This window comes from Engraulis encrasicolus, chromosome 20, assembly GCF_034702125.1.
Source record: "Engraulis encrasicolus isolate BLACKSEA-1 chromosome 20, IST_EnEncr_1.0, whole genome shotgun sequence".
In the NCBI taxonomy this organism is placed as follows: Eukaryota; Metazoa; Chordata; class Actinopteri; order Clupeiformes; family Engraulidae; genus Engraulis; species Engraulis encrasicolus.
The window spans coordinates 43,914,428-43,941,927 of NC_085876.1; the positions used below are offsets into that span (position 1 = coordinate 43,914,428).

Below are 27,500 nucleotides of genomic sequence, written 5' to 3' on the forward strand. Positions count from 1 at the left end.
ATGTCACTCATGGCAGAAAGAGCTAGAAATGGCGGCTGTGTCAGGGATTGTTGCAGATTGTTCTTATAGTAAAAGCATTATCTAACTGGCCATTGGCCATTCCTTTGTGCCTGTTCTCTGGCCTCTAGAGTGGAATGGACCTGGTTGTGAGTGTAGCCGGCCTCCCCTGCGAGACGCTCTGGGCGAACTACACCATGGTCATGTGTCGAACCTCCCCATCCAGCACCTCTCCCCGCAGTGGGCCAGTGGTCGTGCACGTGGGCAGCATTGCATCCACCTGCCTGGGAGACACCTGCACCTACACCTACCTGGCCTCTCTGGCTCCACAGGTAACACTACTGCTACTGCTAGGCTACTACTACTACTACTACTACTGCTAATAGTATAGCAACTACTACTGCTACTACTTCTACTGTTACTGCTACTACTACTAATAATAATAATAGTACAGCAACTACTACTGCTACTGCTACTACTACTTGTGCAACTACTACAACTACTACTAATAATAATAATAATAATAACAATGCAACATCTACTGCTACTACTACTACTAATGATCATGATAATACAACAACTACTATTGCTAATACTACTACTACTACTTATAATAATCCAAAAACTACTACTGCTAATACTACTACTACTACTTATAATAACACAGCAACTACTACTACTACTACTACTACTACTACTGCTAATAGTATAGCAACTACTACTGCTACTGCTACTGCTACTACTACTACTTATGATAATACAGCAACTACTACTGCTACTACTAGGCTTCTATTCTAATGATAATAATACAACAACTGCTACTGCTACTACTACTTGTGCAACTACTACAACTACTACTAATATTACTGATAATAATAATAATACAATTACTACTGCTACTACTACTTCTACTACTACTACTAATACAACAATTACTACTATTACTACTACTACTACTAATACTACTACTACTACTACTACTACTACAAGCACCACTACTACTACTACTGCCACTACTACAACTACTACTACTATTACAACTACTACTACTACTACTATTACAAAAACTGCTATTACTTCTACAATTACTATTACTACTACTACTGTACTACCACTACTACTAATTAGATCGAGGGACACTTGTTCCGAGACACAGCAGTTAATAAATAAAGAAAACGGAACAAAAAAGTAAACAAAATGTCAGACCAGTTAGCACTATGCCTGGACATCCAGGTTGAAATGGCGGGAATTGATTCTAGCTTTGAAGGTGGGACATGAAGTCCATTGACGCACCTACACCAAAGATTTTCTTACTTCTAACCTTTCAAATATCTCGCCTGAAACCTTCTCCTACCTCTCCTGTCATCTTTTGTTCCTCAGGTGAACGCCGTCACCCCCAACACCATCAATGGCAAACGCACCACCGTGCACCTCAAAGGCACCGGCTTCGGCACTGACGCTGCTAACGTGTTGGTGCACGCCGGAACGTACGAACTGGATGTGACCGCGGTAACCGACTCCACCATCACCCTCTCTGTGGGCCCCCTCCCCGGTGGAACGCACCCCGTGACAGTTGACGTGACAACACGAGGACTGGCGCTATCAAGCAAGGTGACGCTGACTAGTGAAGTCGTCGCCACGTTGAGTCCAGGGGCGGGCAGCACTGCTGGCGGCACCCCTCTGACGCTGACTGGTAACGGCTTCCTGGCGGGCAACACCAGCGTGATGGTGGGTGGCGCCCCCTGTGAGATCCTGGAGGTAATGCCAGGAGAGGCGCTGTGCCTGACTCCTCCCCACGCTGCTGGGTCAGTGCAGGTGGTGGTTCAAGTGCTAGAGGTGCAGTACCAACCTCTCACCTTCGACTACACGGGGGCGCTCACGCCACACCTCAACAGCGTCAGCCCTGCGACAGGTAGGAGAGCATCAGTGTTTTATTATTTGTATTTGTAGTTCATTTGGCAGCAACAATACATTGCACATCTTGAAGATGTGAATACATAAAAGGTCTATAGCCAGATGGCTAAAGGTCAACCCCAGTCCCTAATCAGGCTAATAAAATGTATCAAATAAATCACCTGAGAACATAGAAATATACAATAACATGTGATCTTGAAACATGCTTCATATAGCATTAAAACCTGGTTTTATACAGATAAAGTAGCATTGTGTAGTTTTATAATCAAACAATATTGGGCCAGTGCAAGAGTAATTTGTGTGGCCCCATTGACATGCACTGTATGTGCACCTGTAGATCCAATTTATGGTGCCTCATCTTTATTCTGTGGTGCTCCACCACAGAAAGGTGTCTGCAGTTTAGGAAACACTGACCATGATTCTCATCAGTCTCATCTATAGCCCCATTAGAAAGACTGGGTTTGTGTCTGAAACAAACCTCTGACAGTAATTAAATGATCACGATAGTATTGACGAAACTCATGGTCTACAGCCTCATTAAAAACACAGGTTTTGCACTTACCTCCCTCATACTGTATTATGCTGAGCAACTCTGGCTCGATTTCTCCTTCTACTGAATCTGTCATCTCCCGCTCATAAGAAAGAGAAAAAGGGAGAGAGACACAAAGAAGTCACATGTATCCCACCAACAGTATTGCAACTGAGCAACTCCAACTTGTTTTCCTCCTTCAATCTGTCACGTGTCCCTCTTCTGTCCCTCAGGTCCCAGTGGTACCGTCATCTCTCTGTCCGGCTCCGGCTTCGGCACGGACACCGATCTCATTGTGGTCCACATCGACGGCGTGGCCTGTACCGTTGCCACGGTGACAAACTCCCTGGTGACTTGTGCCGTGGGCGAGCACGCCGGGGGCACCTTTCCCATCATGCTCCAGCACAAGGTCAAAGGATACGCGGAGGGCGATGTCAACTTCAACTACGAGCTGCAACTCACTGCCGTTAGGCCCTCAGAAGGTAACAGCATTTTTCATTAAATTACATTACACTTAGCTGATCCCTTTATCCAAAGTGGCTTACAGTACAGTTGTTGACTATAGGGCAGTGGTTCCCAACCTATGGGTCGGGACCCCCCTTATGGGTCGCCAAAGATCCACAGGGGGTCGCGGAGCCCTCTTGATTTTAAGGGGTTTCGTTTTAAATATATATAGCCCATGTTAAATAAAAGACAAAGCATTTAACTAATAAATGCATAGACGCAACAAATTGTAAGTGCTACATTAAACATTTATTCTATATTTGACCAAAGACGAATTGAGGAATAAAATAACTAAAAGAAGTTTTCGCAGGAAACGGAGGGCATCTTGTGACTCCGTCTCGTGCGGGCGCTCGCGTGGTTGGGTCACCAAAGCTTACAATAGTAAAAACATGGGTCCCTTAAGAAAAAGGTTGGGAACCACTGGTATAGGGTATTGGTTCCAGTCCCTGGAGCAGTGTGGGGTTAGGAAATGAACCCATCCAAAGTTGTCAGTGTCCCTGACTGTAACCAAATTGACCTTTGACCTTCTCCTCTGCAGGAAGCCTGGGTGGGGGTAACCTGGTGCAGGTGCAGGGCGCTGGTTTCGACCCCCACTCCTCCCGGGTGTGGATCTGTGAAGGAGAGTGCCACGTCCTCAGAGATACCTCCACATCCACCCAGCTCCACTGCCACGTACCTCCAGCTAACGGTAAGGTGGACACCATGGCAGTCACAGACACTGTTTGTGTGTCCGTGTGTGTGTGCGTGTGTTGGCTTTATTTAGCCTCTATTAGAACTAGGACAGCTGAAGATGGTGATAGGAAGTAATAGGATTGTAAGAGAGAGAAAGGGAAGGCTGAGGAAGTGGCCTGCGGGTCAGAATCGAACCTGGGTCACTGGTTTCATGGGAGGTGCCTTAGCCCTTAGGAGGTGCTTTATAGCAAGGTGGCACAGCATGTCATTTACAAAATTAATCTACACAAACCACACATTTATGTATCTATATATGCATTCACTTAGCTGTCAGGTTGGAATGAAAATAACATAACTCCAAGTGAGAAAGTTTTTTACCCTGTATAAATTATAGATAGCGATATAAGTATAGTATTATGTAAAATGTGACAGGTGAATTTACTGCATTCCCGCAAGCTTATTGTAATGATTTTCTGAACCCTATGCCACGTTGCCCCAGGCTACAAGCCCATTCTTCACGTGCAGGGTGGCGTGTAATCTGTGTTTCAAAACAGCAACTACCCGTACAGCTTAACGGTTCATTGGAAGTTTGTTCTACTGTACCATGGAGGAGTCCTTTGAAAACAAGAATGGAACGTGACGTTGCCAAATCACACTTTACAAAGGCATTTTTGTGATGCACTGATATGATGTGACTGAGATATGCTGACCTACCGGTATGATCTGACATGTGCAGACTATTATGTTCCCAGATAGTGAACGTGCAGAGCCTTTGAACTTTAGATACAAAGTAAAGAAGCATTTTCAGAATACTGAAGGTGAGATCACACTGGGTTGAGATATACTAGATGTGTTGACTTCACTGACTTTTACTTGTGACTTGTACTCGTATGGTTGCATGATAATGGACTGTATGATGTTTGCTACCCCTCTCTCCACAACACACCTCATTTCTTCCCCCCTCCACCCCCCACCTCACCCCAATGATGGATGAATGATGGAGTCTGTGTGATGCACCCTTCCCCTCCCCCCCCGCCCACAGGAAGTGATGCGGAGCAGGCCTGCGTCGTCACGGTGACGAACGGCAAGGACTCTGTGAACGTCTCGGCCGGCTACACGTACAAATCGTCCCTGACACCCGTCATCAGCGCGGTGTCTCCGCGGCGAGGAGGGACAGCCGGTGGCACCAGGCTCACCATCACCGGCTCCAATTTCAGGTGTGCGACTCGACTGTGGCTCGAAAAACCAGATCGGCCACTTCAGCCCTGCCACCAGTAGAGAAGGCAACAGTGGGCAGCCGTGGCCTAGTGGTTAGAGGATTGGTCGTTCAATAGGGGTTGTCGGTTCGAATCCCCACTGACCTCTCCCTACATTTCTGTCCATGGCTGAAGTGCCCTTGAGCAAGGCACCTAACCTCACATTGCTCCAGGGACTGTAATGAATACCAATAGTTGTAAGTCGCGTTGAATACATGAAAGCGTAAGATAAGCGCAATGTAATGTAATGTAACAGTGGGGGCACAAAGGGGTCAGTTGTCCCAGGCCCAGGGAGATAGGAGGGGGGGCAGAATTGGGTTTTCATCACATTGTATGCATTGTATGGAGGGCCCTTTCAGGTGACTTGGTTCCAGTGGGCCAGGCATTGTTGTTGTCAACAGATACCTGTTCTTAAAGGTGCACTGTGTAGGATGGTGACCAAAATAGGTATTGCAACTGCGCTGCTCATTGAAACTGTGCTGCCTATTGCCAATTTCCTCTTTTCGTGAATATTTACAAAATAATGAACAAATATTTACAAGTATGACCATAGTACAGTAAGCTTGGTGAGCTTGGTAGGTTGCCACCCTTCCACTCCCTATCTCACTCCATGGCTGAGGTACCTTTGAGCGGAGGTGCCCTCACACTGCTCCGGGGACTGTCACCAATACCCTGTACTTAAAAGAACTCTAAGTTGATTGGATAAAAGCGGCTTTTACTTTAAGTGTAATGTAATGTGATGTAATCAAATTACTTAGGCACAATTGTTTTCCAATAATGTCTTTTGTCTCAATCAGCCATTGTCCAGCATTGTCTGTGCATTTCATAATGTGCTTACTAATGCACTCTGTCATTGTTTGCTCTTCAGCACCAAGAGGAGTGAAGTGAGTGTGACCATCGCAGGGTCAGTGTGTGATGTGGTGTCCGCCAACATGAGCCACATCGTGTGTGTCACCAATGCCCAGAAGCAGTCCCAGGAGACCAAAGTCCGCGTCCAGATTGGAGACAGAGGCATCGCTCAGATGGTGAGTGGGCTCTCTCACATACACAGACAGAGGCATCGCTCAGATGGTGAGTGGGCTCTCTCACATACACAGACAGAGGCATCGCTCAGATGGTGAGTGGGCTCTCTCACACAGACAGGCAGATGCACTCACAATACGGATTTTTTTTTATTTTTTATTTTTTTATTTTTTTTAGGTCTGCTCACTCTTGGTATTTCTTTTCTCAAAGTTTACCTACAATTGAAAAGTGGCTGGGAAATTTGGAGAACATTTCCCCTCTCTACACGCAAAGGCACACACACACGAGCACATACAAACACACACAAACGCACACGCTCACACAAACACATACACTCGGGCAGTCATGGGTGAGCGGTTAGGGCGTCAGACTTGCATCCCAGAGGTTGCCGGTTCGACTCCCGTCCCGCCAGGTTGGTGGGGGGAGTAATCAACCAGTGCTCTCCCCCATCCTCCTCCATGACTGAGGTACCCTGAGCATGGTACTGTCCCGCCGCACTGCTTCCCATGGGGCGCCACTGAGGGCTGCCCCCTTGCATGGGTGAGGCATGAATACAATTTTGTTGTGTGCAGTGTTCACTTGTGTGCTGTGGAGTGCTGTGCCACAATGACAATGGGAGTTGGAGTTTCCCAGTGGGCTTTCACTTTCACTTCACTTTCGCTTTCACTCACGTCTGCCTACTGTCCTTCTACTGCTCCTACTGTACACTGTACACACATTTGAAGGACCACACAGACTCTTCTGTATACTGTATATGCGGACATGTGGTCGCCCCACTCAAGATGATATTTCCAAAGTTAAGATGAAAAACACTTTGTGCTGCTTGTGTGTTGTGCAGGATCATGCAGACTTCTTCCACATTGATCTTGTGGTCCTCCCACTTCTGATTATGTTTCCAAAGTTATGTGATGTAGGGATGAACTGTCCAAATAAAATCTTACAGTATTGTTGCCCAATAGTGGTGTGGTTTCTAGTATTGTTTCCTAGTGTATCATCACCTTTATACGTAATTAAGTGTAATACTATTTATTATGTTTATTGTGCAGGAGCATGCAGACTTCTTCTACATCGACGTGTGGTCCTCTCGCTTCACCTGGAGTGGCCTGGACCCTCCTGAGGAGGGGACCTTCGCTGTCATCACCGAAGGACAGACCATCCTGCTGGACACCAGCACCCCCGTACTCAAGATGCTCCTCATCAACGGTCAGTAATTACCTACTGTGTAATATGATTTAGCGCAATTAGCAATATCTCATCATATAATATACTGTAGCTCAATTAGCAAGATGCTCCTCATCAACGGTCAGTGACTAATTACCCACTATATAATATAATATTGCTCAGTTAGCAAGATGCTCCTCATCAACGGTCAGTCACTAATTACCCACTATATAATATAATAAATATAGCTCAATTAGCAATATCTCATATAATGTAGCTCAATTAGCAAGATGCTCCTCATCAACGGTCGGTGACTAATTACTCACTGTATATGGTATACCGTATATACAGTATAATATAGCTCAATTAGCAATGTCTCATATAATATAATATAGCTCAATTAGCAATATTTAATCTAAAATAGCTCAAATAGCAAGATCCTCCCCATCAACGGTCAGTGACTAATTACCTACTGTGCAATATAATGTAGCTCAATTAGCAATATCTCATCTAATATAGCTCAAATAGCAAGATGCTCCACATCAATGGTCAGTAATTGCCTACTCTAAAATGTAATGTAGTTCAATTAGCATTAGCAATATCTTATATAATATAATATAGCTCAATTAGCAAGATCCTCCTCATCTACGGTCAGTAATTACCTACTGTGCAATGATTAGCAGTGTCTTAAATTAGTAAACATGATGAGAAAGTGTACCGTTTTGTTACGAAGACAGCAGTCTTTTCTGTGAATAGAAGTTAAAGCATGTTCTCCCTCATCTCTGTGAAATCTCAGTTGAAGAGCTGATCTTTTACAAGAAATATCGCGTTTTCTTTGAATGGTCCAAAACATGGCTTTATTTCCATGTAATCTCAGGTGGAAAGCTGATCTTTGACGAGAAGGACATCGAACTGCAAGCGGAGAACATCCTGATCGCCAACGGAGGAACGCTGCAGGTGGGAACCGAAGAGGAACCGTTCCAGCACAAAGCCATCATCACTCTCCATGGCCACCTACGCTCACCTGAGATACCTGTCTACGGAGCCAAGACCCTGGGCGTCAGGGAGGGAGTGCTCGACTTGCATGGTAAAGATCAGCAACAGTTCAAAATGACGCTTTTGCACACCTCTGTAGTTGGACAGGTGCGTAGGATATTATCCCAGTGGGGTTGTCATTGAAGTGTAAAGAAATCCTGCACACTGTACATTCCACCAAGACACTTTGAAACATTGCTTCAGTCATCCAACCTTCTTCAGGTTTACCGAAACGTTGTATTAAAGTTTGTTGGTGGAATGGACAAAATGGCTAGTAGATGTTAATCTTGCTAGCCAAGCTCACACCCACTATTGAGTCAAAGTGATTAGTAAGTTTGTCTTTTCTATTATCCAAACAGAAATGTTACCAGCATTCGGACGCTTGGCCAGTGTTAATTTAGAGCCTTGCTCACGCCCTTCTAGAAAGCAGCAGGAAATCTAAGCCACTGTCACGGACACAACTGTTTCCCCCACCAAATACCCCTGCAGTCAGATAGCTCTGCTTACAGCTCACGTGACTCGCTGTGACACCTGTCCCCCCCAGGTATCCCCGTCCCCGTCACCTGGACGCGCCTGGCTCAGACGGCAGCAGGTGGCTCCAACACGCTGGTCCTCACCCACCCTGTCACCTGGAGGAGCGGAGACCAGGTGGTCATCGCCACCACTGGAGACAGGTAATCGCACAGTCCACCACATCTCAGTCAACGCTCCAGTTCGGGCATGGGATGTACAGCTGTGTTTCCCAACCAGGGGTACGTGTACCACTAGGGGTACGTGAGCACACTGAAGGGGGTACTTGGAAAAATGTAATTTTAACAAATGCATGGAGCATAGTCACACTGGAATAGAAAAAGCGATGTAAAACACAAGTTAGGTGGTACTTGTGGCACAACAAAAAGGCTCGGGGGGTACATGAGAGAAAAAAGGTTTGGAAAACACTGATGTACAGCACGATACTGCTGAGCTAAAGGACCAGTCTGACAGCTCAGCGCTACCAATACTGTATAAGGCTTCGGGAGGGAGGTTTTACTACCGTTCCACTTTGCTAGTTGGCCTCCATTACATGCACATGACTGTATGCAGGGCCGCTGACAGCTTTGGCTTGGCCCAGGACAAAGTTATCTGAAAGGGCCCCCCACCCAATGCATTTATTGTAATGAGGACTCCCCATGTCCCCATTATGGGCCCCACCATGTCCCTGGGCCCGGGACAACTGACCCCTTTGTCCCCTCTTGTCGGCTTCCCTGACTGTATGTATGTATATCTGTCTTCCTCAGACACAGCCAGAGGGAGAACGAGGTTCGCTTCATCTCCTCGGTGTCGGCTGATGGCCGCACCCTCACCCTGACGCAGGGCCTGAACTACACCCACCTGGGGGTGTCCGTCACGCTGCCCGACGGCACCGAGTTCGAGGCCCGCGCCGAGGTGGGCCTGCTCACCAGGAACATCGTGGTGCGCGGCTCCAACCAGGTCGAGTGGAACGACAAAGTGGAGGCCTGTCCGGAAGGCTTTGACACAGGTGAATAATGTCAATAATAGTAGTGGTAATTATAGTCCAAACCACGGCACGGGGATGGGGCCAAGACATATTATTAAACAAACAGAAACTTGTAGTTTGTATACCGATCCACCATGCAGACACCAGACGCTTTCCATCAAGTTTGAAACTGTATCCTAAACAATTTAGATCGACCTCCCTGGCGAGAAAAATCTCAGTTGTGATATAGTCTGTCTGGCAAATGACTGTATGAATGTGTGAATTAAATGAGAGTAATACAAACTACATGGGGGAGCCGTGGCCTAGTGATAGGGAGTTGGTCTGGGGGTTGTAGTTTTGATCCCACCCTAACCTCTCCCTACACTTCCGTCCATGGCTGAGGTGCCCTTGAGCAGGACACCTAACCCCACATTGCTCCAGGAACTGTAACCAATACCCTGTAAAATAATAACTGTAAGTCGCTTTGGATAAAAGCGTCATTTAAGTGTAATGTAATGATACTAACATAAGTTTAAATTCCACTTGTCAGGCGAGTTCGCTACACAGACGTGCTTCCAGGGCCGCTTTGGCGAAGAGACAGGAAGTGACCAGTTTGGCGGCTGCATCATGTTCCATGCCCCCAGACCCGGAGAGAACTTGGCCATCGGCAGAATCGAACATGTTGAGGTAAACTCCCAGGATCGCTGAGGATCCTTTTTTAACAATTTATTTAACATTTCTCATTGTTGTCTATTTGTAAAGATTGCCAAAATACGACACTATGAATGTTATAACTTTTAAATCATCAAAAGTTGTATCTCATGTACAGTAGTTGCATTAAACCTTTTCAGCATCTAAGTTTCTTCCCCATGACCTTCTCTCCTAGCCGGGCTCCACCCTACTGGTGACGCAACGCCTTTGGCTGAGCTACACACAGTATGGCCAGGAGCTATCTCAATCCCGCTACAGTGGGAACTCCACCCATTTTGTCTGGAGCCAATCAACTGAGCATTTCCAACCGTCCTGGGTAGAGGCAAGTTCAAGGCAGTGACGAGGTTTAAGCAGAGACGTTTTTTGGGCTAATAAATGTTTGGTTTAAACTTTGGCACATCCCTCAACCAGTAGCAAGCCGAGGGAGGCGGGTTAACCAGGCCATGGAAACAAAGTTCTTCCTGTATGGAAATGCTAATCGTTATAGTCCTGGTCAGACCAGAATCGTGGTAGTGATCTGAAGTCTATGAAAATCAGGCAAGCTTCTCTCCCACAGATCTTCAACACAGACCAAGCCTTTCCAATTTTTTACAAGATTACAAAAACATGATACTAAATCTTATAACCTGAATATCATCAAACAGCCGGTCTCATATAAGTAATTTCTTTGGCCTACCTTCAACACTGATCTTCAGTGCCTGCCAGGCCTTCCAAATCCATGCAAGATTGCAAAAACAGGACACTATGAACCTAATACACTTTAGTTTATATAATCAAAGGTCGCTTCTCATATAGTTGCATTTAACATTCCCTCTTCACTAAATTCTCTTCCACATTATCTTGCCTCTCCAGCCAGCCAAGATCTCCTAATCTTGACAAGATGACAAAAACGAACACTTATCATCAAATACTATTCTATCTCATATACTTGCTCACAGTGATTCGGGACCACTGTTCATTTACCACAGTGATCCAGGATCATTGCTCATTTACTGCAGTGATCCAGAATCATTGTTCTTTTAACACAGTGATACAGGATCATTTTTCATTTACCACAGTGATCCTGGACGATTGTTTATACTACAGTGATCCAGGATCAGTGTTCATTTACCACAGGGATCCAGGACGATTGTTCATACTACAGTGATCCAGGATCATTGCTCATTTACCACAGTGATCCTGGACCATTGTTCATTTGCCACAGTGATCCAGGATCATTTGTCATTTAACACAGGGATCCAGGACCATTGTTCATTTTTCTGCACACATTGATCCAGCACCATTGTTCACTTTACCACACACAGTGATCCAGTATCATTGTTCATTTACCAAAGGGATCCACGACTATTGTTCATTTTATCGCACACAGTGATCCAGGATAATTATTTAACATTTTCTGCCTCTAAATTCTCTTCCACATGATCTGTCTCCTGCAGATCTTCAACGCTGGCCAGGCCTTCCGTCTGGGTCGCTACCCCATCCACTGGCACCTGATGGGCGATGTCAACTTCAAGTCGTACGTGCGCGGCTGCGCCCTGCACCAGACCTTCAACCGCGCCGTGACCATCCACAACACGCATCGCCTCCTGGTGGAGCGGAATGTGATCTACAACATCATGGGCGGGGCCTTCTTCATTGAGGACGGCATTGAGACAGGCAATGTGGTGCAGTACAACCTGGCCGTCTTCGTCAAGCAGAGCACCAGGTAACAACACTCTGCTGACAGTGTTTTCACACTTCGGGGCCCGTAACCCATTTTAACCTGAGACACCTGCAAAAAACGCCTGCTAAATGAATTAGCCCTTTTTTGGGAAAAGGTGCCCTCAGCCTATAAAAAACGAAATATCTCAGCCTCCGAAGCACATAAAAACATAAAACGAGTTGCATTTAAAAGACCCTCATCTTGCATTGCACACTTTGGGTCTCTCTGAGCACCAGGTAATACCACTCTGCTGGGGCAATGCAGTTGTGTTGAAAATCAGCGTTACGGACCAGAAAAATAATAAAAAGAGAACATATGTAACGGAGGCTAACTAGCAGAGTTGGCGTAGAACGTTGGTAAAAACCTCCCTCTGGTAAAAATCTCCCTCTAAAAACCTCCCTCGTGCCGTTGGGCAGAGAGACTAGTCTCTTGGCCCAGCGGTATCATACTGTGTCTCCCATTGCCAGACCGTTGTAGTTGACGAGGATACAGGTTTGATCCCCGAGGTGGGTGAACAGTTGCAAAATGACTTCCGTCACACATAGTCCCATTTTTTTTCCTGTTGGGTCTACTTTTAGGTGCACCAACAGTACAGTGGACTGAGTTTGGTTTGAAAAAATGTGTGATGGCGATGGGCACATTTCAACAAGAGCTATGTCCTGTAGACCATCTCCACACTAAACCACATATTCTATAAGTCCAGATATGCCACTAGTTGGTTTCACGGTGTATTTCCGGTTTCCGAATCGAGGCAGGTTTGTATTAGTTCTATGGCAGATTCAGAGCTGTAGGTGCGGCTCCACCCTTATCCACGTGGCGGCCCGGAGACCAGAATGAATGGAGTCCTATGGAGCAAAACCCCTCATGGTGCCTTTATCTCAGTATATGATTTTTTCTCGTGTAATTCGGATGTTGCTTTCGAAAGACTATATATAGAAAATACTCAAGGCTGAGTTTTAGATCTTTTGAGCCACGCATATGCTTAAAAAAGTGATTTTAAGTGTCTATGACGTCACATCCTTAGCAAAATGCTAGCGAGTAGTGAGCAACAAAAACGCCTCCTGTAATAAATCAAACGGACATATGTGTTTTTTTTTATTAAACTGTTGAGTGAAACCTTTATTGAAGTCTACAGAACGACATTCACATCTGAGCTTTGTTGAGGAGACCTGGGTTAAAATTAAGATTTTTAGCATCTAGCTCCGTTGGGTCCCATTTATTTTGGTCTCCGATGCGTGACTAGTGGAGAACTCATTGGAACTGCAGCCAAAAAACCATAGAACTAATACAAAAAATACCGATACAATGGGGCTTAATAGCAAGTGGTAAGTCTCTATAAGGGCTGTGACTAAACTACCCCCCCCCCCCCCTAGAAGCCATGCATGGACTCAGCATACTGTATCTGCCACAAGGTCTTAACGTATATCTCACATCTGTCTATGTATCTAATGACCCATCTTCAGCCTGCTAAATGATGATGTCACACCCGCAGACTATTGGCTCCCTAACACAGAACATGAGATCCAGGACGCTCTGTCTGTCTGTCTGTCTGTCTGTCTGTTTGTCGTATTATTTACTATATCCACCTATTTGTCTTTCTATCTCCAGCCTTGGAAATGATGACGATCTATCTAGCTATCTAGCTAGCTAGCTATCTATTATGTGTATTCGACTGGATACCTCAGTTTCCTTGGAGATAAATAAAGCATCTCTCTCTTCTCTATTCTATTAGCTTGCTGAATGATGACGTGACCCCCGCTGCCTACTGGGTGACCAACGCGGACAACGTGATCCGGCACAACGTGGCGGCCGGTGGCACCCACTTCGGCTTCTGGTACCGCATGAACGAGCACCCGGACGGGCCCAGCTTCAACGACAACATATGCCAGCAGCGTGTGCCCCTGGGGGAGTTCTCCAACAACACGGTTCACTCGCAGGGCTGGTTCGGACTGTGGATCTTCAAGAAGTTCCACCCCGTCCAGGACGGCCGCTGTAACGGCAGGAGGCCCGAGCCCGCCGTGTTCCGCAATCTCACCACCTGGAACTGCGAGAAGGTCCGACACTTGGCAACTTGATTTATTTATGTAGGCTATGTTGGACATTTGTGACACATCAATTCAGATGAACCAAATTCAGGCCATTGACCAGTTGATTTATTTGATAGCACTTTACTTGACACCGGCATCATACGATAGATAGATAGATAGATAGATAGATAGATAGATAGATAGATAGATAGATAGATAGATAGATAGATGGATGGATGGATAGATAGATAGATAGATAGATAGATAGATAGATAGATAGATAGATAGATAGATAGATAGATAGATAGATAGATAGATAGATAGATAGATAGATAGATAGACATTTATCATATTCTGTCTGTATACACTAATTTATAGCAAAATAAATGATCAATCTTAAAGTGCAGCAGCAATCAGGAATCAAAATAAAAGATCAATGTACATTTATATACTAAAATTGTATTATAATGAAATCATATTTCAAATACTTTTTGTACATATACGTAATATAATATTGTACAGTAAAATAAAGCATTCTGTCCAACCAAAACCCAACAGGGTGCAGAGTGGGTGGACGTGGGAGCGGTGCAGTTCAACGGCTTCGTGATGGTCAACAATGAGAAGGCGGGTATCGAGGGCAAGCGCATCATCAGTGATTTCGTGCGTGACTTTGGGCTAGAGCAGGGGGCGGCGGTGGTCAACGGCAGTATGGTGGGTTACCTGGACGAGCTGATGCTGGGTAGCGACTACTGCCAGACCAGGGGCGTCATCCTGCCCCTCGACGACGGCATGAGCGTCATCGGCACCAAGGTATATACATATTGTTTCATTCATATGTTTATTTGTTTGATGTCTTTATTTTCTATATTTAAATTCTTTATGGTAGTCACATTGAGCCTGTTGCCTCTTTTTCCAAGTGAGCCCTAGCCAAGAAAGCAGCAGAAGGCACTACATGGGAATTAAGTGTTGTATGCACTAGTACATGGGAATAAAGTATTGTAGTGTATTAAACATAATGATATTTTGTAGAAGAAGGTACCGCACACTCTTGTCCATCGTGCTGCAATTTATTGACAAACAACGTTTCGGCCCGTATGGCCTTTTTCAAGTTTTCAAGTTAAAACTTGAAAAAGGCCATACGGGCCGAAACGTTGTTTGTCAATAAATTGCAGCACGATGGACAAGAGTGTGCGGTACCTTCTTCTACAAAATTGATCTTGCACCCGCTACCTGCACCTCGAAACCTCTGGTGTGCGTTGGTTTCCTCCCTCAAAAGTTAAACATAATGATAACCATCAAGTAATTTATGTTTATAATGTATATTTTATGTATTACATAAACATATACATATACAGTGCCCTCCATAATTATTGGCACCCCTGGTTGAGATGTGTTAAAAGCCTTAAAATAAATTCAGTGTTTATTGCAGAAGAATACTGTCACACTGAAAATTGTAGGAAAATGTAGCCTTCAACTCAAATGAATTGTAAGAAAATAAAAAAATCCCTGACTATAAAATAATTATTTTTCATTAAATCACCTGTTCCACAATTATTGGCACCCTTAACAATTCTCAGGAAATAAATATAATTGAAGCATTTCTGTCATTTCTACAGTAGTTTACAAAGTTTACCAGAGTATGTAGGAACATTTAATTAGTAATTCATCACTTCCTGTTTCCCTGGGGTATAAATATGACGTGACACCGAGGCCATTTCTCTTATCCACTCTTAAACATGGGAAAGACAAAGGAACACAGCATACAAGTGAGGCAGATGTGCGTCGACCTTCACAGGTCAGGCAGAGGCTACAAGAAGATTGCCACTCAACTGCAGCTGCCCATATCCACTGTGAGAGGAATAATTAAGAAGTTCAAAACAACTGGAACAGTGGTAAACAAGCCTGGACGAGGACCCAAGTTTATTTTGCCACCACGCACAGTGAGGAGGATGGTAAGAGAAATCAAAAGATCTCCAAAGCTCACTGTTACAGAATTACACCAAACGGTAGCATCCCGGGGTCACAAAGTCTCCACATCAACCATCAGGCGCTGTCTACACGCCAACAAGCTGTTTGGGAGGCATGCACGGAGAAAACCTTTCCTCACTCACAATCATAAACGCAAGCGTCTGGAGTTCGCCAAGCGGTATTGGGGCTTCAACTGGGACCGTGTGCTTTGGTCAGATGAGACCAAGATTGAGCTTTTTGGCAACAAACACTCTAAGTGGGTCTGGCGTACCACAAAAGATGCGCATGCTGAAAAGCACCTCATACCCACTGTGAAGTATGGGGGTGGGTCAGTGATGCTGTGGGGCTGTTTCGCTTCCAAAGGCCCTGGGAACCTTGTTAGGGTGCATGGCATCATGAATGCTTTGAAATACCAGGACATTTAAAATCAAAATCTGTTGCCCTCTGCCCGAAAGCTGAAGCTGGGTCGTCACTGCGTCTTTCAGCAAGACAATGACCCTAAACATATGGCCAAATCTACACAGAAATGGTTCACCAGACACAAAATCAAGCTCCTCCCATGGCCATCTCAGTCCCCTGACCTCAACCCCATTGAGAACCTGTGGGGTGAGCTGAAGAGGAGAGTACAGAGGAGAGGACCCAGGTCTCTGGATGATAGATAGAGAGATTCTGCAAAGAGGAATGGCTGAAGATCCCTCTTTCTGTCTTTTCCCATCTTGTGAAACATTTTTGGAGAAGATTAGGTGCTGTTTTGTTGGCAAAAGGGGGTTGTACAAAATATTAACACCAGGGGTGCTAATAATTGTGACACACATTATTTGATGTCAAATAATTATTTCTTTATGTGAGATTTTTTTCCCCACTGAATAAATGCACTTGTATTGAAGGTTGGATTTTTCTCTTTTTTTCCATTAAGGTCCCATATTATTTAGAAAAAAAATAAAATATTTGGAAGCTAAAAAACACATCTCAACCAGGGGTGCCAATAATTATGGAGGGCACTGTATCTTTGGGGGGTATTGCCTTTCTTGGATAGTATGACAGTATGAGAGGAAACAGGAAATTAATGAGAGAGCGAGGAGAAGGAGGATCAGGAAATGACCGCAGGCTGGATTTGAAACTGGCTCTCTGCCGGCCTAAGCTAGTGCCCTAACCCCTTGATCCATGGCTGGAAATGGGTCCTGCAGTCAATAGTGTGATGAAGTCGTCTGCATACTGAGCATGAGCTCCTAAATATATTTAATTTCATTTCACAAACGGCTGAGGAAGATCTCACTGGTGGATCCAAACGTTGCTTTTTGTGAAATAAAATACAGTCGAAAACGCATTTTGAAACGCATGTCGAAACGTTAGTCTGATTGCACTGAAAAAATAAACAACAGAAAAAAGACATCCATGTGGCACCAGATTCTTCTTCTTTTTAATACATTGATTTGTATTCTTTTGTACTATGTTCCTCTCTACTCTAACCCTTTCTGTTGTATTCTCCTCTAAGTTCATGAACTACAACCGGCCGTCCTGTGCGGCTATTGGTGTGACGGCCATAGACGGGAAGTGCAAAGAGCTGTGTGGGGGCTGGGGGGCACGCTTCTCTGGAATCCAGTACTTCAACTCCCCCAACAAGGCCGGCTTCCGCTGGGAACACGAGGTCAACCTCCTGGACATGGACGGCACTCTCACAGGTATAGTCAGCTGACCTCCTTAAAGGGGAAATCTGGTGTAAAATGGCTTAAATGGTGTTAAAACATGATGCCGTCCGAGGGGTAACTCTGGGCACATACCTGAACTCCATTCGTGCATTTCATTGAGAAATTTAGCACTAGTTAGCCGATGCTAACATTGGGCTTTTGCTGTGGTTCAGCAGGGCATAGAAGTAGCCATCGTTATAAATCTCTACTTTCCACCCATTTACGACGCTCAAAGTTGCTCAAAACTTCATTCTGTAGAGTCGCAGGGTTGTTGACATGTAAAACGAGGCATAGAGAACTTTGGTAGCCCACAGTTTGTTTAGAAACAATGCCATTCTTACAGTCTGCGCCAGGTTGGCCGATATAGCCAACTCCAGAGCCAGTTTACTAGGGACTGTCCACTGTGTCCACTCACTACTTTTCTGGGTGGTACTGCACTCAAGGGGCGCCAATGGGTAAGTGCAGACTCCACTGAGATGAATGGGCTGCGCTCTCTCGACAGCGCCCTCTAGGTGAACTGCAGGCATGGATTGACACACTGGACATTCTCTAGTAAACTGGCTCTGGCTTTGGCTATATCGGCCAACCTGGCGCAGAAATACTGCAACACACACACACACACACACACACACACACACACACACACACACACACACACACACACACACACACACACACACACACTCGAATTTCCATTTTTTTTTTGTTAATTTGTTAACTGCTCATTTCCCTAATGTTTATGTCTTGTGACCTGTACAATTTGTGTTGCATGCAGGCACGGCGGGCAGTGTGGTGGTTCCGGCGAGCGGCCTGCTGGACCCGTCTCGGTGCGTGTCCGGTTCCGAGTGGAGCGTGGGCTTCCCCGGGGTCGTCTGTCAGCCGGGCATCACCTTCCACCGGCTGTCATTCAACAAGCCCACCCCCACCTCCCTGGAGGGAAACCCCGCCGTCTTCTCCAACAGCTTTGGTGGGTTTATTAAATGCGTTTATTATATGGTTGTGACGTCATCGGTCGAATGCTCCATTCATTTCAACGGGGCTCCCCAACGTTCGCACGTCTGTTATTTTTCGATAACGGACGGGTTGGTCTATAACAGACCGCTGTCAATGGCAACAAGACTTTTCACTGCTAAAGCGACTTTTCAACAAGACTCTAATCAGCTGCTGTGATAGACAACACCTGTTGTCCTGGCTACCTAGCTGTTAGCGGTGTTCCACAACGGCACTGTTTTGTTTTGCGCAGCAACAATCTTTTGACATTAAAAACTATAATAGCCTAGACTTCACATTAAATAGGCCTAAAGAAATGTCCTAAAGTATATCCATATAATAAGCGGGTTAACTTTCGGCGAGTCGGTCGCTTTGTGGAATAGCAGCACTTCAGAGAGAACAAGACCCCTCCGCTCCGCGTCGGGGTCTAAAGATTCTCTCTGTCGTGCTGCTATTCCACGGTAGCGACCTTCTCGCCGAACGTTAACCCTTACATATTGTACATATAATACGGTCACACACACATACTACATATGCATACATGTAATGCATACATGCACCTGCACACTTACACACAGATGCACGCACATAGACCCCGCCGTCTTCTCCAACATCTTTGGTGGGTTTGTTAGATGTGTATATTGTCCATATAATACGGTCACACACATACTGCATATGCATACATATAATCAGGGGTGCACATAACTGGTACGCAGGTGCGCAGCCGCACCAAAAATTAGCAATGTGTACTGCCACCTCGGTAACTACAGCGCACTTGCGTACTGACTATCTCACCAGACTGTTGATGTTGGTGAATGGTCGAACATGTCCAAAAAGAAACAGGCTACATTAGCCTAATCAGTTTCTTTGGAGTTTCGTCAACAGCAAAGAAAATTGAGTCAGAGATTTAAAAAACAAAACTTTCCGAGAAGTGGCTCCTAGTGCCATGGCTTGAGGCTAGATGAACGGACAGAATCGTTCCGTATGTGGTAGTGAAAGCATGCGTTCCGTGTTGAACAGGTAAGGGACGCGATGTGTCCTGTTTTCTCATGAATGCCTAAAAATAGACATGTCACTCGCATATCAACTGTAAATCTAACGACAGTCAGCGCGAGCGCAACCGAGTTGAGCTCCTGGCTCTCTCCTCCTCCCTTTTTTTTTTTTTTTTGCGCATATGAGTAACGGCCTAAAAAAATTATGTGCACCCCTGCATATAATGCATACATGCACCTGCACACAGTCCCATACACACAGATGCACAGATACACACAAACAGTACAGAAACCACACACACACACACACCGTACTGATGACCGTACTGATGAACCGCCGCATATCCACCACTGCCCCCTACAGGTTCCAGTACGGTACTGCACATGAAGAAGCGGATGACCCATCCCTTGGGCTGGATGATCATGTTGCCATCAGGGCAGACCTACAGGTGGCACTTCGCTGGTGGCGCTCAACTCACCAACATCTCCTACAGCTCTGCCTTCTACGGCTTTAAGGTACGTGGTGAAATATTAAATATTACATTACATTGCAATTTGGCAGACGTTTTTTTTACCCAAAGCGACTTACAATCGAGGACATAGTCATAGCTGACATCACTAATAGAAACAAAGTGCACAGGAAATATACAGAACAGCAAGTGCAGATGTCAGCATCAAGCATTAGTGTAGTAGATAGTCACGAAAGAGAAGAGTCTTTACTTGCTTCTTGAAGGCTGAGAGATGTGCCTGTTCACTTTTATGCTATTCTCCTCCTTGCTTACAACCCCCCATCTCTCTCTCTCTCTCTCTCTCTCTCTCTCTCTCTCTCTCTCTCTCTCTCTCTCTCTCTCTCTCTCTCTCTCTCTCTCCTATAGCCTGATGAGTACATCATCATCAACCACAACCTGACCCAGGCTCCAGACAGCATCTATGTGATGGATAAGCGTAACGCCTCTGCTGCTCTTCTGAGCCACGCTGCCAACATCAATGGAGACTGGTACCTGGACAAGGCCACCAACAACCTCTACTACATCAGTGAGTTATACATGATGATAATAATAATAATAATAACAACAACAACCTCTACTTCATCAGTGAGTTATACTTGATGATAATAATAGTAATAATCATAATAATAATAACAACAACCTTTATTACATCAGTGAGTTAGAAATGATAATAATAACACCAACCTCTACTACATCAGTGAGTTAGATACTGTCTAATAATAATGATAAATAACAACAACCTCTACTACATCAGTAAGTTATAAATACTAATAATGATAATAATAATAATAACAACATGCAATAACTACATCAGCGAGTTATAAATAATAATAATAATAATGATAATGATAATAAAAACAACAACCTCTACTACATCAGTAAGTTATAAATAATAATAATAATAATAATAATGCAGACCAAGGAAGCTGTTTGATAGACTATTTGACTAGGTCACACCCTTTTTTTCCCCAAGTGTTTCTACATTGTTTTTGTGGAGTTAGAAACTGGAATGTCAAAATCCGCCCTATCCCGCAATGGTGAAGAACCTTCGCCATGAGTTACAATACAATGAAAATAAATAAATAAATAATAATAATAAATAATGTGTGCTCCTCTCTCTCTCTCTCCTCCTGTGTGTGCTCCTCTCTCTCTCCTCCTGTGTGTGCTCCTCTCTCTCTCCTCCTGTGTGTGCTCCTCTCTCTCTCCTCCTCTGTTGTCTTTAGTCTCGGGTAAGAACAGCCACAGCCACAGCCACAGCCACAGCGGTGGGCGTTGGAAAGGAAGCTCCAGTGTGGACCCAGCGAGGCAGGACAGGAAGGTGGACTTCAAGGTAGAGATGCCAACAATTAATCGATTAATTGACTTAAGTCAATTAAAATGTTAAACGATTAAAATACAAATTTATTGCAATTAATCGCCAACTCAACTGGCGAGAGACCCAGGTGAACTGGGCCTGATGAAGTGTGTGTGAAGAGTGGGATCATCATCACCTTTGGATTAAAGAATCTGAATAGAACTCAATTGAAATTTAGCATTTTATCTCATTTCTACTTTAAATTTGAAGATTTATACTTTTTTTTTTTTTTTTGGGGGGGGGGGGGGTGGGGGGCACATTGAGATTTTTGAATAAAAGAAATGCAGCTTATCAATTTATCGTCAGTCGATTGATGAGGTCAATCAACTAACACTTAATGAATGAATCGATAATTTGCATCCCTACTTCCAGGTCTTCAACTGTTTCTTCCCCAACTGCATTCCCCCGACCCCGGCCCCACCTGCCACACTGCCCCCCCGACCCTCACGCAGACCAGCCAACTTCATGTGAGTCTTGCAAGCACAATCACACACACACACACACACACACACACACACACACACACACACACACACACACACACACACACACACACACACACACACACACGCACACATGCACACGCACACATGCACACACACACATGCACACTCACTCACACACACACACACCCACACGCATGCACTCAACACCCTGTCCCATGCCCTCATGTCTCCCAGACACACATCCACATGCATACACACACACACACACACACACACACGCACACACACACACACACACGCACACACACACACACACACGCACACGCACACCAATTCATTCTCCCAACCTCAACACCCGCTATTTACAATGCCTTTTTAATGTACCTGAGCTTACATTTTTAACCCCTTAATGCGCGCCGTACCTCCAGTGGCACGCTGTAATAGTCATTGAAATGTACCTACCATAGCACTACAATACTATGACACAACACAGGCTCTTTAGTAATGCACCACGACTTGGTCATTACCATACTGGTAACAACAAATGTATAAAGCCGCGTCTTAAGGGGTTAAATCTTTGATTTGTGTTGATGTCAACCACAGCAAATGGTCCAACAACTCGTTCTGGCTCCACTCCGCTGAGAACAACTTCAAGGTGCCCAAAGAAGGTTCAGACGTGGTCATTCCCATCGGTAACGTCAATATATACTGTAGACTCTACCCACCAGTCTGTTCATTTTTCTCCTCTGAACATAACAGTTTGTTTTCATATTGCTTTTCTGTCGTCTCTCTGCCACTTAATAATGTATATTTTTCTTTTTTTCCTTCTTCGCTCTCTTATCGTTCACCTCTAACAAAGTCAGTTTCTCTTTTTGCTCAACTCCCATCCTTTTTTTTGCCCCTGTTGTTATTTTTCTTTTCTCTTTGTGTCTTCTCTCCCTATCTTTCCACCCTATTGACATAATTTTGTTTCTTTTGTTCTTTTTTTGTACACTCGCTTCCTACACTTGTTTTTTTCCTCCACTCAACTGTTCTCATTCAACCCCTATAATTTATGTGCTTACTGTATTTCTCCTCCAGGCCATTGGATGGCGCTAGATAGCAGCCTTCCCCCTAGTTTTCTCTCCTAACGTCTTTTTCTCATCTGTCATTATCTAACCTCCCGATATTTCCTTTAGCTTGTGGCCTCATGATCCAAGGCAAGACGTCATTGACGATAGAAGTTTTATTCAATGGCTCACAAAAGTTCAAAGGTCATTTTCTCATTTGCAATCAGGATGGCAGCAGGAAAAGTGTATTTTTTTCTCCACGGAGGGAAGGGCGTTAGGGGAGTAGAGGCCACAAGCAAAATGAGAGGACAGAAGGTTTATTCCATACCTCACAAAAGCACAGTTCAATGCTCTTTTTCTCATTTGCGGGGTGTCAGGGAAGTACGAAGGGGAATACGGGAGGTTAGATATTGAGTTGGACCCCTGAATCACTCCCTAACAACATGCATGCATGTCTTTCCCCTCCAGGCCAGTGGGTGGTGCTAGATGGCAGCACTCCTGCTCTGAACAGGCTGACGGTGCAGGGTGTGCTGGAGGTGCCTAACGACATGAACTCCACCTCCTCTCGCTCTGCCCGCTCCACCACCCCTGTCGTACTCGACGCTACCTACATCTCCATTCAGGTGAACCCCACAGAACACCTTTGGTTTGAACAATTCACATGCTTATTATATGGTTGTGACGTCATCTGTCGAATGCTCCATTCATTTCAACGGGGCTCCCCAACGTTCGGACGTCTGTTATTTTTCGATAACGGACGGGTTGGTCTATAACAGACCGCTGTCAATGGCAACAAGACTTTTCACTGCTAAAGCGACTTTTCAACAAGACTCTAATCAGCTGCTGTGATAGACAGCACCCGTTGTCCTGGCTACCGCTGTCAATGGCAACAAGACGTTCACTGCTAAAGCCACTGGCTTGTAGGCCTATACAAGTCAGTGGCTAAAGCGAATGTTTCATATCACTCCGCAGGGGGTCCGGTCTTTTGTCACTCTAAATCAGCTGCTGTGATAGACAACACCTGTTGTCCTGGCTAGCCTACCTAGCTGTTGCCTAGCGGTGTTCCACACACTGTTTTGTTTTGCGCAGCAACAATCTTAACATTAAATAGGTCTAAAGAAATGTCCCCGCATGTGTGAATCCTTTAAGTATATCCATATAATAAGCGGGTTAACTTTCGGCGAGTCGGTCGCTTTGTGGAATAGCAGCACTTCAGAGAGAACAAGACCCCTCCGCTCCGCGTCGGGGTCTAAAGATTCTCTCTGTCGTGCTGCTATTCCACGGTAGCGACCTTCTCGCCGAACGTTAACCCTTACATAATGTAGGGGTAGTTACATTATTGGATGTGAGGAATAAATTCCTCACACAAGGGGCATAAATAGTGTAGGTTTAATCACATGATTGGGTTGTGAGGAGTAATTCTTACTCACCGAGAGGGATCAATAATGTAAGTGAAATTACATAATTGGTTGCGAGGAGTAATTCTTCCTCACACCAGGGGCAACAATAATGTAGCTACCCCTACATTATTGGTGCCCCGTGTGAGGACTAAAAGTGTAAGAAATGAAGCATGAGAAGTGTGTTAAACTTCTCGCGCTGGGGTATCAATAATGTTGGTGAAACTACAATAATTGGATGTGCAAAGAATAACTTCCTCACACGGGGCACCAATAAAATGTAGTTCATGTAATGTAATGTACCACCTGGTGCCTGTAGGTGGATGATGTCATGAAATGTTATGGAATATAATGTAATTTAATGTCATGTAATCTGGTGCCTGCAGGTGGCTTATGTAATGTAATGTAAGATAATGCCTGTCATGTAATGTCATGTAATTTAATGTAACCTGATGCCTGCAGGGTGAGAAATGTAATATAATGTAATGTAATGTAATGTAATTTAATGTCATGTAAGCTGGTGCCTGCAGGGTGAGTAATGTAATGCAATGTCACATCTGTTGGCTGCAGGGTGGGCGTCTGATTGCGGGCTGGGCTGACGAGCCCTACGAGGGGGAGCTCCACATCGTGCTGAGGGGGACCCACTACACCCCCAACTGGCTGCTCCCCAACGGCCCCAACCAGGGCTCCAAGGTGCTGGGCGTCTTCGGCAGCCTGGACCTGTACGGCAAGCCCCACAACGTCTACCACACCAAGCTGGCCAGCACCGCCTCCGCCGGCTCCAACACGCTCACGCTCAGCAAGGCCGTGGACTGGCAGGTACGTAAGGGGTTAACTAATGAGTTACATTACACTTAGCTGTCCAACACTCTCACGCTCAGCAAGGCCGTGGACTGGCAGGTACGTAAGGGGTTAACTAATGAGTTACATTACACTTAGCTGTCCAACACTCTCACGCTCAGCAAGGCTGTAGACTGGCAGGTAACTAAGGGGTTAACTAAGGAGTAATATTCTCATGTATATTACATTACACTTAGCTGTTCGCAGTTCGCTGGCAGAAATGGCCACTTGTAACGTTTGGGTGACATCACCAAACAAGCGAGAAAAAGTTCAGACTTAAAAAAAAAAAAAAAAAAACTTTTAAAGTTTTTAAAAAGACAAATTATTGTTACAATTTATTCTAACAGCGTAGCTGTAGATTTTGAAACAGGCATGTCGGTGGGCACCACCCAAACTCACAAAAACTACAGAGACTCACTTTAATATTTGATGCCTCATAATTTACTATTTTGCTCGTTCTCTATGTGAGGTTGAATGTTTGTCTTCCTTGCGTCTCAGGTGGGTGATGACGTGCTGATCTCCACGACCAGCTATGATGCCTGGCAGACGGAGAAGAGGACCATCGCCGCCGTCTCTGATGACATGACAACACTCACACTCAACCAGCCGCTCACACACACTCATCTCGGTCAGTCGCCCAGAAAGTATGGTACAATATTGAACAGCATTGTACAGTATCTTAATTCGGAATTATTATTTCAGAATTAAAAACATCATGTAAACATGGACTTTATTCACTTTAACCCATTCATACATACATATGAGGCCTGTGGCATCCACAACAGCTGACCCAAAGGATCTATGTGTGGGCATGACGTCATACTCAGTAAGCAAGGCCTCAGTGCCCCTAGTGCAGAGGTGTCAAACGTGAAATTAGAAACGTTATATAAAGGTGTCCAATGGTGTGTGTTTGTGTGTTGCCAGCGGGGACCTATAGCGTGGCCGGCTCCTCCAAGAGCTACACGCTAGCGGCCGACGTCGGCCTGCTGACCAGGAACATCAAGATCATAGGCCACGCCCACGCAGAACTCATGAGCCAATCGTTTGGCGCTCGCGTGGTGGTCGGAACGTTCTCAGACAAGGGAATCGACTACAGAGGTAAATACTCTGAATGATATCGCACAAATCTTACAGAGACAGACGATCATATCTATAATTCAGTCCGTATATCTGTGTCAGTGTCTGTGAGAAAAGGATTTGAAATGTTTCATGATGTAACAACATTATTACATCCAGTACAATATTTCAGAATGCAATATGACACGAAACGGCTTAAACATGAATCATACTATACATGTGTTTTTCCTGATTAAACGGGGAATCCTGACTCCCAACCTGAGAATATAAAATAAATACAAAAACCAATGTGGCCATAAAACTAAACTCTCCTCCTCTCCTCTCCTCCTCTCCTTGTCATCTTCTCCGCTCTCCTCCTCTCCTCTCCTCTCCTCTCCTCTCCTCTCCTCTCCTCTCCTCTCCTCTCCTCTCCTCTCCTCCTTCTCATCTTCTCTCCTTTCCTCCTCTCCTCTCCTCTCCTCTCCTCTCCTCTCCTCCTCTCCCTCTCTCCGCCTCTCTTCTCCTCTCCTCTCCCCCCTCTCTCCCCTCTCTCCTCCTCTCCTCTCCTCTGCTCTCCTCTCCTCTCCGACTCTCCTATCCTCTCCCCCCCTCTCTCCTCCTCTCATTCTTTCCGCCTCTCTTCTCCTCTCCTCTCCCCCCTCTCTCATCCTCTCCTCTCCTCTCCTCTCCTCTCCTCTCCTCTCCTCTCCTCTCCTCTCCTCTCCTCTCCTCTCCTCTCCTCTCCTCTCCTGTCTCCCCTCTCCTCTCCTCCTCAGGCAAAGCCCAGCTGAGGAATGTGGAGTTCTACCATTCAGGGCAGGAGGGCTGGTCCGACGCCAGCGACCCACGCTACTCTGTGGCCTTTATCAACCTGGGACAGGTGAGAGATAGGAAGAGTGTGTGTGTGTGTGTGTGTGTGTGTGTGTGTGTGTGTGTGTGTGTGTGTGTGTGTGTGTGTGTGTGTGTGTGTGTGTGTGTGTGTGTGTGTGTGACGCCAGCGACCCTTTATCAACCTGGGACAGCTGTGTGAGAGAGAGAGAGTGTGTTTGTGTGTGTGTGTGAATGATCGGCCCTCACGGATTTGTCAATATTGCACCTACACACGCGTCTGCGTACCTCGTGTCAGATGTTCTCCCTCGTGCAAAATTGACTTAAAATACACATGGCCACGCATTTGTGCACGAAATGGGCCGCAGCACGCAT

At 45.3% G+C, this 27,500-nt stretch overlaps 1 protein-coding gene across 1 annotated transcript in view; it reads left to right on the forward strand.

Moving 5' to 3' along the window:
* LOC134436055 (fibrocystin-L-like) overlaps positions 1-27,500 on the forward strand; it is a 92,810-nt gene that overhangs the window by 51,336 nt on the left and 13,974 nt on the right. The window contains exons 40-65 of the mRNA XM_063185083.1: positions 129-329; positions 1,378-1,909; positions 2,674-2,922; positions 3,483-3,632; positions 4,659-4,833; positions 5,741-5,897; positions 6,942-7,098; positions 7,934-8,143; positions 8,636-8,765; positions 9,369-9,610; positions 10,119-10,255; positions 11,716-11,984; positions 13,714-14,035; positions 14,567-14,818; positions 17,472-17,658; positions 18,440-18,631; positions 20,011-20,162; positions 20,522-20,681; positions 21,379-21,485; positions 21,882-21,976; positions 22,559-22,647; positions 23,473-23,627; positions 24,972-25,220; positions 25,740-25,869; positions 26,166-26,339; positions 27,074-27,177. Coding sequence (XP_063041153.1) covers positions 129-329; positions 1,378-1,909; positions 2,674-2,922; positions 3,483-3,632; positions 4,659-4,833; positions 5,741-5,897; positions 6,942-7,098; positions 7,934-8,143; positions 8,636-8,765; positions 9,369-9,610; positions 10,119-10,255; positions 11,716-11,984; positions 13,714-14,035; positions 14,567-14,818; positions 17,472-17,658; positions 18,440-18,631; positions 20,011-20,162; positions 20,522-20,681; positions 21,379-21,485; positions 21,882-21,976; positions 22,559-22,647; positions 23,473-23,627; positions 24,972-25,220; positions 25,740-25,869; positions 26,166-26,339; positions 27,074-27,177 — 4,977 coding nt within the window. The remainder of the gene's footprint in view (positions 1-128; positions 330-1,377; positions 1,910-2,673; positions 2,923-3,482; positions 3,633-4,658; positions 4,834-5,740; positions 5,898-6,941; positions 7,099-7,933; positions 8,144-8,635; positions 8,766-9,368; positions 9,611-10,118; positions 10,256-11,715; positions 11,985-13,713; positions 14,036-14,566; positions 14,819-17,471; positions 17,659-18,439; positions 18,632-20,010; positions 20,163-20,521; positions 20,682-21,378; positions 21,486-21,881; positions 21,977-22,558; positions 22,648-23,472; positions 23,628-24,971; positions 25,221-25,739; positions 25,870-26,165; positions 26,340-27,073; positions 27,178-27,500) is intronic.